The sequence below is a fragment of the Dendrobates tinctorius genome, unplaced genomic scaffold (genome assembly GCF_039654945.1).
Source record: "Dendrobates tinctorius isolate UK_male_01 unplaced genomic scaffold, ASM3965494v1 ptg000049l, whole genome shotgun sequence".
Lineage (NCBI taxonomy): Eukaryota > Metazoa > Chordata > Amphibia > Anura > Dendrobatidae > Dendrobates > Dendrobates tinctorius.
In genome coordinates, this window is record NW_027361717.1 from 25,259,457 (window position 1) to 25,271,483 (window position 12,027).

The 12,027-nt window shown below is 44.5% G+C and overlaps 1 protein-coding gene across 1 annotated transcript in view; it reads left to right on the top strand.

Moving 5' to 3' along the window:
• Window positions 1–12,027, top strand: part of LOC141091152 (saxiphilin-like) — a 149,583-nt gene that overhangs the window by 120,538 nt on the left and 17,018 nt on the right. Inside the window, exons 17-19 of the mRNA XM_073576550.1 lie at window positions 7,243–7,307; window positions 8,268–8,452; window positions 10,403–10,604. Coding sequence (XP_073432651.1) covers window positions 7,243–7,307; window positions 8,268–8,452; window positions 10,403–10,604 — 452 coding nt within the window. The remainder of the gene's footprint in view (window positions 1–7,242; window positions 7,308–8,267; window positions 8,453–10,402; window positions 10,605–12,027) is intronic.

Sequence of the window (12,027 nt, forward strand, 5' to 3'; positions counted from 1 at the left end):
AGCATCCTTTCGCCGGGTATGTGGAATGTGGTCACATTATACAATGCTAAAAAAAAGGGCCGGATCTTGTGCTGCCTAGGAATTGTTGGCAGGGTTGGTGCTTAAGAGACTATCAATGTTCGCTCTGACTAGGTGATGTTCCATTGTCTCTGGAGACATATTATGGGAGAACCCTGAAATTCGTGATTCTGTCAGTAGGCCCTGCCAAGGAGTGGCCAGTGATAATGATAATGTGTTGGAACGATCGAATGATGGGTGTGTGCAAGGGGGATTCTGTTGGTGTTGTCACGTGGTTGTTGTGTGGTGTGTTCAAGTTACGCTCCAGTAGTTTCTTTGGTAGCCTCTCTCGTCGAATTTCTCTGCCAGGTCTGCAAGTCTTGTGTTCAGCAGTGAGGGGTCAGTAAGTATCTTGTGTACCCTGTAGAATTGGGAGCGAGGTAAGGACTTTTTAAAAGAAAAAAGTACATGATAGGAAATAAGCCTCACCGTGTAATGAATTGATCGTTGCTTCTCAAAAGTGCAGCCAGGATCCAAGTCCATCGGAAAAATTTCGGGAAAAAAAGGGGAAAATGATCCATAGGCTGAATGTGAATAAAATTAGATTTTACCCTTCGCCACGACAGCACCCACCGGAGAGAGGGATCCGCCCATAGGAACAGGAAACCTACAGAGATAAAAGAGGGCGGTCCGCCTCTCCTCCTCAGTTGGTTTCCTGTTCCTATCGGAACCGCAGGATTCTCCTACAGACTCTTACCTGGGCCAAGGAACCACCTGTGCAGTCTCTGCGGGAATGGCAGGGGTTCCGGTCCGGAAGCAGCGACGGGGGAGTGCTGTGAATCGGCTCCCTACTTGCCTGGGGCCGCAGCAGCGCGGGCAGAAAACGCTGGTATCGGGTGAGGCCAACCGGGGTTCCCCTGCAGATTTACACACCACCGGGATTCGGGGATGATCCATCCCGGTCTGTGTGGGAGCGCGAACCGGAGGGGGAGCGGTATCCTCCAGCGTTCAGGAGAGCTTCAGTGTCCAGGAAGAGACGCACATGCAGCGCAGGCAGGAAATGGTAAGGAGGAACTTCCGGGTTACCGGAGGTTCCTCAGCACAGAGTGCACACGCGGCTGCAGTGACATGAAGAGGCGCTCCCCGCCCCCTCCTGTGAGGAAAAAAAAAAAAGGGAAACAGTTTTAATTGATAAAGCGTCCGGCGGCTGTATCCAGGCCGGACGCAGACAAATTAGCGGCACCTAGGATAAGCAGGCGCACCTGGGGGGGGAGGGTACCTGCATATGGAAGAGCATATATAAGGCTTTGGGGATATGATTACTGCGTGCAAACATGTCTTCACCAAGACAGGACACGCATCCCCAGGCAGATGATACAGCGGCAGCCAAGGATCGCTCTCACCGAGGTTCCTCGGATAGAAGCCACAGAAGCCACGCTAACAAGCCTCCTTCTCAGCCTCCTGAGCCGGTACCTACAGCTTCTCTGGGTGAGTGGACGACTCTCTGCCTACAAAGCTGATAAATGTCTCTCTCTTTCTTTCTCTCTCTCTCCTACGCTACATCTCTGACTTAGGCTAAGAGAAGGGAAAAAACAAAAAATAGAGAATGTGCCCTCTGTACACGTCCCCTACCGGACTCTTACACGAAAAGGCTGTGCAAAAAATGTATTAATGAAACAGCAAAACAAGCATCAACATCAGCCGTGGACATAAGGGCCATAATAAGGGAAGAATTACAGGCCCTAACCAAGGCTAGTAGTACACCTATAAGTACGGAGATTAGCAAACCAACTACGGTCAGCGTAGACTCTGAGGACGAAGCAATAGCCTTCGATAGTTCTGATGCATTTATATCATCATCTTCCTCAGATATGGAGGGGCATTCGTGCTTTCCTTTAGAAAACATGGACAATTTGGTTAAATCCGTGAGGAATACCATGGGCTGCACAGAAACAAAGGAGCCGCAAACAACACAGGAAATTATGTTTGCTGGCCTAACAGATAGGAAAAGGAGAGTTTTTCCTGTTATACCAGCTATTAAAGCTCTGGTTAAGAAAGAATGGGAGAAGCAGGACCAGAGAGGATATCTCCCCTCCGCCTCAAAAAGAAGGTACCCCTTCAGCGACGAGGAGTTAGCAACATGGTCTAAAGTGCCGAAAGTGGACGCAGCGGTCGCTTCCGCCTCAAAACAAACGGCCTTGCCAGTGGAGGACGCAGGGGTTGTAAAAGATCCACTCGACCAAAAAGCTGATGCCTCGCTAAAAAGGGCATGGGAGGCAGCTACGGGCACGTTTAAACCGGCAATAGCTAGTACTTGCTCAGCTCGTTCTATGATGGTCTGGATTGATCAGCTAGACCAACAAATAGAGCAAAAGATCTCCAGAGACAAGCTACGAGCCACTATACCACTGATCCGTGGTGCGGCTGCGTACATAGCAGAAGCTTCTGCGGATTCTTTACGTATGGCAGCCAGAACAGCAGGCCTGCTTAATAACGCCAGGCGTAGCCTATGGCTTAAAAGCTGGAGAGGTGACACCCAATCCAAGGCAAAGCTTTGTTCCATACCTTGTGAGGGTGAGTTCTGTTTGGGAAAACTTTAGATGAAATCCTTACCAAGGCAAAGGAAAGGAAAAAAGGATTCCCTAACCCCTCTCTCCCGTTTTATAGGAGGGCATTTAGGAGATGACCATTTGGCAGAGGAAGACCAGCAGAAAATCAAAATCGCTGGGCCACAAAGGAGGAAAAGGGCAAAGGTGCCATGTTTAGAGGATCCTCCTTCCGCAGAGACAAAACTAAGGAGCCAATTCCTCCAGTAGGGGGAAGATTAAAATTTTTTCTGCAAGAATGGGAGAAAATCACAGCCAGTCCCTGGGTTCTGGGCATTATTAGGGAGGGGTTAAAAATAGAGTTCCACCACGTACCCCATAGCTCAGTTATCATAACATCTCTCAGCTCGCCAATCCAACAGCGGGCCCTAGAGACTGAGATTATGAGTCTTCTGAATAAAAAAGTATTGATCCATGTGCCTGAGGGACAGGAAGGAAGGGGGTTTGTACTCCCCTCTCTTTTTGGTACCTAAGCCAGATGGCTCATTCAGGACTATAATCAACCTGAAAAAACTAAACTCATATATAATAAATCACAAATTTAAAATGGAATCCATCAGATCTACGATTAAGCTTCTCTTCCCCAATTGTATGATGGCAGGCTTGGATCTGAAAGATCCTTATTATCATCTCCCAATCCATTGCAGATTTCAGAAATACCTCAGAGTGGCAGTCTCCCTCGATGGCACCGTACAGCATCTCCAGATTACAGCCATGCCATTCGGCCTTTCCATCGCACCACGAGTTTTCACAAAGGTGATGCTGGAAGTGATGGCCTTCTTACGCCAGAAGGACACATTGATAATACCCTATCTGGATGACTTTTTAATAATAGGAAACTCAACTCAACAATGTAATAGACGGGTTGCTGACGCAATCTTATCTCTGCAGGCTTTAGGTTTGATAATAAATTTCAAGAAGTCCAGAATCGAGCCACAATCCGTCCAGTCCTTCCTGGGTCTTCAGCTAGACTCCATAAAACAAAAATGCCTATTGCCACAGGTAAAAATTGAGACAATTAAAAGTAAGGTCAAGTTAGCAATAGACAGGCCGTATATATTTTTAAGAGATGCAATGTCTCTCCTGGGGTCCCTCACTTCCTGCATCCCAGCAGTTCAGTGGGCCCAGTTCCACACGAGGGAACTACAACATCAAATTCTCATAGAGGGAAACCATGACCGAGGGAATTTGACAAACAAAATTACTTTATCCCAAACGGTCCTAATCTCCCTTACATGGTGGCTAGAGGAAGATAATCTATCGGGAGGCGTACCATGGGTGATAACACCTTCCCGTACAATTACTACCGACGCCAGCCCCACAGGATGGGGAGCCCATATGGGAGACAACTTCGGCCAAGGCTTGTGGGATAAAAGTGAGCATCAGGATTCCTCAAACTTGAAAGAGCTAAAGGCGGTTAGTCATGCATTATATTATTTATTTCCGCAGTTACAAGGGGAAAACGTGAGGATCCTGTCAGACAACACTACGGTGGTCGCATATCTGAACAGACAAGGCGGGACTCGATCAGTCGCCTTAATGTCTTCCGCAAGAAAGATCTTGTCCTTAGCCGAAAAACATTTTTTGTCTCTCTCAGCCCTCCATATAAGGGGAAGAGACAATTTGGAAGCAGATTATCTCAATCGCCATACACTACGACAAGGAGAGTGGTGCCTGAACCAGCAGATATTCTCACGCATCGTGTCACTATGGGGTCTTCCCCAAATAGATCTCTTCGCCACCAGGGTAAACAGGCAGGTGCGAAGGTTCGCCTCTTTAAACGTGGTAGACAATCCGGAAATTCTGGATGCCCTTCAAGCCCCATGGCAGTTCAAACTGGCATATGCATTTCCCCCAATCATACTACTACCGCAGGTGATCATGAAGATCAGGGCAGAGAAAGCGCGAATAGTTTTAATAGTGCCATTCTGGCCCAGGAGGCCATGGTTTTCATGCCTGCAGGCAATGTCAGTGACAGACCCTTGGGTGCTTCCTTCAACCCCGAAGCTCCTCTCGCAGGGGCCATTCTTCCATCCTCAAGTGGACAATCTCCACTTGACGGCCTGGAACTTGAAAGGGAAATGTTGAGAGCAAGGGGATTCTCGGAAGGATTAGTCAATACTCTTCTGCAGAGTCGAAAATTGGCTACGACAAAAACTTACACCAGGGTATGGAGGAAATTCCTAGAGTTTCACACAGCCCCCGATTCTAGAGAAATTCCGATAACACCAATCCTAGAATTTCTACAGAAAGGGAAAGATTTAGCACTATCGGTTAACACACTAAAGGTCCACGTGTCGGCTCTAGGGGCCCTCTATAGTTATAACGTGGCAGGCAATAGATGGATAGCCAGATTTATCTCGGCCTGTGAGCGAAGCGAACTGGTGCACATACCCAGAGTTCCTCCTTGGGACTTGAATCTTGTACTGGAGGCCCTAACACGTCCTCCTTTTGAACCATTAGATTCAATATCCCTAAAACACCTATCTCTCAAAACAGTACTACTAGTTGCACTAAACTCAGCCAGAAGAGTTAGCGACATATAAGCTCTTTCAATAGAACCCCCTTTTCTGTTGACATTCCAGGATCAGCTAATATTAAAACCGGACCCCTCATACTTACCAAAAGTAGCAGGGAAGTTTCATAGGTCACAAGAGATCCACCTCCCTTCATTTTTTAGTAACCCTTCTACTCCAGAGGAAGAAAAGTTCCATACACTAGACGTTAGAAGAGCAGTATTACAATACATTGAAAGGTCTAGCAGCTGGAGGAAGAATAGGGCTCTATTTATTTCCTTCCAGGGCCAAAAGAAGGGATATGAGGTCACAAGGGGTACCTTGTCTCGGTGGATCAGAGACGCGATCAGTCTGGCATACTCTGAGAGCAATGAAGAACCTCCGGAGGGTATCAGAGCGCATTCCGCCAGAGCTATGGCTTCCTCTTGGGCAGAAAGGGGAGACGTCGCAATCGAGTCTATATGTAAGGCTGCTACTTGGTCTACACCCTCTACCTTTTATAACCACTATAGGCTTGATTTATCATGCTCATCTGACCTAGCCTTTGGTAGAGCGGTCCTCGGCACGGTGGTCCCTCCCAGGTGAAGGTCTCTGAAAGTCTCTCCGGTGGGTGCTGTCGTGGCGAAGGGTAAAAAGCCGGATTACTTACCGGTAATGCTCTTTTAATGAGTCCACGACAGCACCCGTTCACTAACCCTCCCTAGAAGTTAACATAATGTATATACACCTTCTTACTTGTAAAGATAGAATGATCATATGGAATAATATAATGGCCTAATAATTGGCCGTCCTCCAGGTACTCTGAAATCCAACTGAGGAGGAGAGGCGGACCGCCCTCTTTTATCTCTGTAGGTTTCCTGTTCCTATGGGCGGATCCCTCTCTCCGGTGGGTGCTGTCGTGGACTCATTAAAAGAGCATTACCGGTAAGTAATCCGGCTTTTTTATTTCATTCCATTAAAAGTGAAAGATGTTGTCCAGACAGGTTAAAACGAATCCAACATTCTAACGTGTTTCTGGACATAGCCCTTAGTCGTAGAATATTCTACAACTAAGGGCTACAGCCAGAAACACATTAGAATGTTGGATTCTTTTTATCCTGTCTAGAAAAAACATCTTTCCCTTTTCATGGCATGGCAGTATTAGGTCCCGGAGAATGAAAATCGCCTTAACGTGGCTTCCAGGTACACATGAATTGGCCAATTTATGCGCTAAGCTTTCTCAATTTTTCATATTTCTAGTGCAGTAATGCAGTTCAATTTTCATCTTTAATGTTTGCATGCTATAGCGCTACAGAGTGCTGCCTTATTTATTTGATTAAAGAATCAATGGAGCCATTCCATATGCAAAAGATGTCAATATAGCGATGCTAGCAAGTGGCAAGTGATTTAAGTAAGTAATATGTGTACATGAACGCATCTTCAACAAAGGCTTATGTAGCTGTTTGCATAACATCGGTGCTAAGTTTGAACCCATAGAAGTGGAATTAAGTACTAGGGATAAAATACTTATATATTCCTATAAAACACTAGTTCCTTGTTAATTTCTAGGGCTTCTTCCACACATACACCTACTACCATTTGTACAGAATTGGCTTGCCAGATCATAGACCTTCCTGTTACACTTAGAATTTAATAAGTAAATACAGTATATGTATATAAGTTTATATTACATTTTTATTGTTTATTTAATTTTTCCTACTGACAATTTTGGTAAAGGTTTCACAAATTGATACGTCAATAACATTGTCACAATCAAGGAACAAATTTTCATATATGAACCTTAACCTTTATAAGTAAGGCTTCATCACTTCTACTTCACCTACTGAGTGTGAACTTTTCTCTTTGAGTTTACAAATTCACTCAGAAAATTGAAAATTTAAAAATATTTAAAAAATGTAAATATGGAATGTTTGGTGTTCCAGAAGGTGAATATGATGAGGCGGAAGCATCTGTGAGTAACCACTGACGAAAAGCACTTCCAGCCTTCCTGAAATAGGTCATTCCTCCATTATCTGTTACCATGTACAAACCACAAGTGAAGCAGGGATTTATTGTTCACTGTCCACCATGTAACTTACATCTATTTTACTTCCAGTCAGTTAAACTTTTCCCTTTGATTTTAGGTGTCTAGTGGAGAAGGGAGATGTGGCGTTTGTGCCGCACACGGCTGTATTTGAAAACACTGACGGTAAGAGAACAAGTATCTGACAGCGCTCCTCACAGTCATGTTAAGCAATGAGGTCAGTAGAGCTGCCCTTATACACCACATCAGATTGCTGGAAGACCCCCTCTCACCCCACACTTCAAAATTGTCCATAATTATGGGTCTCCATATAATATCTTTACCAGTGAGATTTAATTTTATTGATTTGCGTTATTAAAGTGTTTTTAGATTTCTGATAGCTGAGAATGAATGAAATATCATTCTTTACATTTAGAATGAAAACCCCTATCTTAAAGGGAATCTGTCATCAATTTTTTTTGCCTATCAGTGCACAGGCGCAGGACCTCTTCTGGCGCCTGCGCACTGCATTAATCTGCTCTGCCCTCAACAGGGCAGAGCAGTGCGCCTGCGTCTGAGCCGCAACGGCCAGGAATGAAGAGGACGTCATCGCTGCAATATGGGAGGCGCCGGACCGGACCACGACTCCCTTCGGACCCGAACCGGACCCGGAACGCCCCTGGGTGAGTATAATCTAACTCTTTTTTCTTCTCTTTCAGGTAACATCGGGGCTTATCTACAGCATTACAGAATGCTGTAGATAAGCCCCTGATGCTGGTGGCCACAGCTGATAGGCAAAAATTTAATGACAGATTCCCTTTAATAAATGAGGTTAATGAATATTCAATTCACTGACAGCAAGCAGAAATACTGTATATGGTGGGAGACAGAAAACAACGGTCATTACCAGGTTAATTTGTGAATTCATTATTTCATAGGTAAAGGATCACTTCAGATACAATGGAGACATATCCAAATTTCCCTGATCTCTTTATTGTCATATGTCCCCATATCTGTGTCTCCATGGAGCGCTCAATGGGTTTGTGTTTTCTTCAACAAATATATCCCTCATTCTGAGTCTGACTAATGCGGGTGGCTCTGATTATTACGGGATAGTGTGTACAAATGATGTTATTTGTCCTTCAGGTAAAAATCCGGCACTTTGGGCGAAGGATTTAAAATCCGCAGATTTTGAGTTGTTATGTCCTGATGGATCTCGTGCTCCTGTCAGCAACTACAAAACATGTAAACTTTCAGGCATCGCAAATCAAGTTACCGTCACCAGACCGGAGAGTGTCAAAGATGTTGTAAGAATTACACAAAATCAGCAAGTAAGTGACTTACATGGCTGCCGAGCCAATAAATGCAGAAATGGATTTCATCGTGGTGAAAATTAGCATTTTGTGTCACTACATGGCAATGTTTTCTCTCACAAACAAAATAAGACACATTGGCCCCGATTCAGCAAAGCCATTAAGTCAAAATCGCGTTGAAAGATCACAAAATTTGTGTTGAGTTGGGGAAAAATTTAGCGATTACTGGAGTTTTATGACCAATTTAACTTGACTCCTCCAAAATGACAAGTTGTTGTGTTACTTACACCAGGAATCTTACTACAGTCCATAACTAGAGTAAGATTTTTGGTGAGGCACAAAGAGGCGCACGGCACTTGTCAGACTCTCTTGATTCATTAACTATCATGCTTCTTTGAATGACTCAGGATCGTCTGACTCCAACATGCCCCCTCAACAAGACCAACGTGAACATTGCGAATCTTGATTAATTGGGGCCACTGTAGTGTTATTATACTTTTTCTGTATAAACACAAAGCTCAAATATTTCTATCTATATATCATGTGACATAGCAGTGTTACAGGCTGTGGCCTGTTGTTATGCTGCACAATAGTTTGTGTAGTTATAGGTCAGAAACGATATAACAAGGCCTAATACTACCTCTGCTTTTGTGGCCTAGTAGCCTTTGGTCTACTTAGGCAACTGAGCCTGGATGTGACTGTACCATCTATAGTCATACCTCTTTATAAGTGGTTTTACAAGGTGAAATCACAGTGGTATGTGCATATTAACAGGTGGCTGTGTTGTCTGATTAAAGTGGTTGTCTACTACTTGGACATCTGCTTTTTAAATAAAGATTGTCCCCGTAGGAAATAAAAACAACATATACTCACCTCCCATCCGAGGACCGTTACAGTGATGTCGGCACCGGAGATAGAGTGACATTGTAATGCCACGTGAGCCCTGCAGACAAACAGCGGCCGCTTATGGCTGCTGCACTCTCATTTCTTACGTTTTTGTCCGCAATTCACACTTTTGGACAAACCTCAGAAAAAATGGAACAAGGAAGGTGAAAGTTTAAACCAGCAAAAGCGGTCTTGGAGCCATAAACCACAAGATACCTTCGTTGGTCTTATGGAGCCCACTGTTTGGGTGGAACAATGGGGATCTACACAAGGTTAGACAGGTGGTTTTTAATGTCATGGCCTATCATTATATATTTATTATGCAATGCTTTTATAGCGCTATCTTATTCCACAGCGCTTTACAGACATTCCACAGCGCTTTACAGACATTATTGGCACTGTCCCTGATGGGGCTCACAAACTAGATTCCCTATCAGTATGTCTTTGGAATATGGAGATCCCATAGGAAACCCATGCAAACACAGGGAGAACATGCAAACTCCTGGCAGATGTTGTCCTTGGTGGGATTTGAACCCAGGACCCCAGCGCTGCAAGGCTGCACTGCTATCCACTGAGCCACCGTGTTGCCCATGTCTACATGTCCTGTCTATGACTAGTTGAGATGCAATATACAGATTTAGGCCGGTGTCACACAAGCATATATTCTCTCGTGCAAGAGAATCGGGCAGATTGTTAATGACACTCGGATAAAACTCTGTCAGAGTTGGATCCAAGTGTCACTTTGGTGTGATCAGATTCTTTCGCATTAGAGAATCGTAGCAAAGGTGCGATGAAGATGGAGAAATTAATTTCTCCATTTTCTCCATTCCCTGGGTCTGTGGCAATTAGACTGCACTCAGATAACATGTTTTACACACACCCATAGACTTGAATGGGAGAGGGTGATCCGAATATAGTATGCACCCGCAGCGTGCTGCCCCACAGAATAACACTGGTCCTTGTGCTATGCGGTAAAACATGGCATAGCGCTCGGACGTGTTATATGCTCATGTGACTGAGTCCTTCTACAGATATATGTGCAAAAGTTGGATTTCTAATCCCAATATTTGTGCTTTCCTTTAGTCTCTCTATGGACGGACAGGATCCCTGAAGGACATATTTCAGATGTTTTCTACCAGTTACGGCCAGAACCTCCTCTTCAGTGATCGCACACAATGCTTGGTTGAGTTTGACCGGATGCTGGATAGAGATATTATGGATGATTATTTTGGCAAACCCTTTCACAAACATTTGATCAGAGACAACGACTGCTTTCCAATATCAGGTACATATTTTGAATCAGGTACATTACTTGCTCTTATGTGTAAATATTAAAAGGTCTGAACAACCATGTATGAGACCTGATGAATTTACAGTTTCTATCATAGTGAGTAAAAAATGAAAACAGTGTAGGACCTCCCTTGCTGGTTCCATATATCTTACTCCATATATATCCCTCTAATCACATACCTATGGCATATCCAATAGATACTGCAGATGTAGGGAATATTGTTGAGCGAAACGGGTCGGTAAAATTGATAAGTGGCCGACTTTCGCTAAAGTCGGGTTTCGCCGATCAAAACCTGACCATATCGTGAGGTTGGCCATGAGGTCGACGACCCGTGCGCCAAAGTCGCGTTTCCCATGATGCTCCAGCGCCTTTTCTCATCCAATCATCAAGTATGCACACTGTGGGCAACGCTATGACATTGGCAGCGGCCAACACCATCTTAGAGAAGGGCATTCGTGTGATTGGCTTGCTTTGTGTGGCGTCACAGTGGCTATAAAAACCATGACCGCCATTTTACTTCTGCCGATCTTGGCATAGGGAGAGGTTGCTGCTGGTAATTCTCAATAGGGAGAGCGTTAGGCAACAAAGAAAAAAAACTGTGCTTCTTCTGATAACGATTTCAACTGTACAGTTAGTGTGCATTGACAGGGGAGGATTTATGTGTGTGCAGCAGTGCTGGTGGTTATTAGGCTGCCTTATAAGGCTACCTGATAGCTGCATTGCTGTGTGCACACTGCTGTGCAGACTGCTTTTTTAAAAGCAAAAAAACTTTTATTCTGATTTTCTGCAGTTGCAGAGCGTTCATTTTTTCCCACACCATATAGAGGTGTACGCTCCTCACACACTACCGTGTACCGGCTGGTATCACGGACATATACATGCTATCTGTGTGTGACTCCGTAAAAAAATAGACGGAGATTTTAAATTTTCCATACATACACTGTATAGAGCTGTCCGCTTCTCAAACAGTATCGTATATCTGCTGTTTGAACACGGTCAAATCTATCCAGAGACAGCGTGTGTGTTTGACTCCTTAAAAAAATATGAGTTCAATATAGAGTCACTGCACACGTGGAATATGCTCAAAGTAAACTTTTTATTTTGACGGTGATGAAGCGACAGCTGACGTTTCGGCCAAACAATGGCCTTTATCACATAGTTGCCCTAGTAGAGTTTCAGTAGTCACCGGGTAATTATGATCACTGCTAGGCAATATTTCAAAAAGATGCGGATTATCCAATGTGGTCAAAGGTCTTGCTTACGGAAGATCAGAGCTCCTGGGAGTATTGGTGGCGCAGTGGGGGATGCAGGCACCGCCGTGCCTCCGCAGTGAAGCAGTGTTTATAATTACCTGGTGACTACTGAAACTCTACTTTAAAGGGCGACTATGTGATAAAGGCCATTGTTAGGCCGAAAC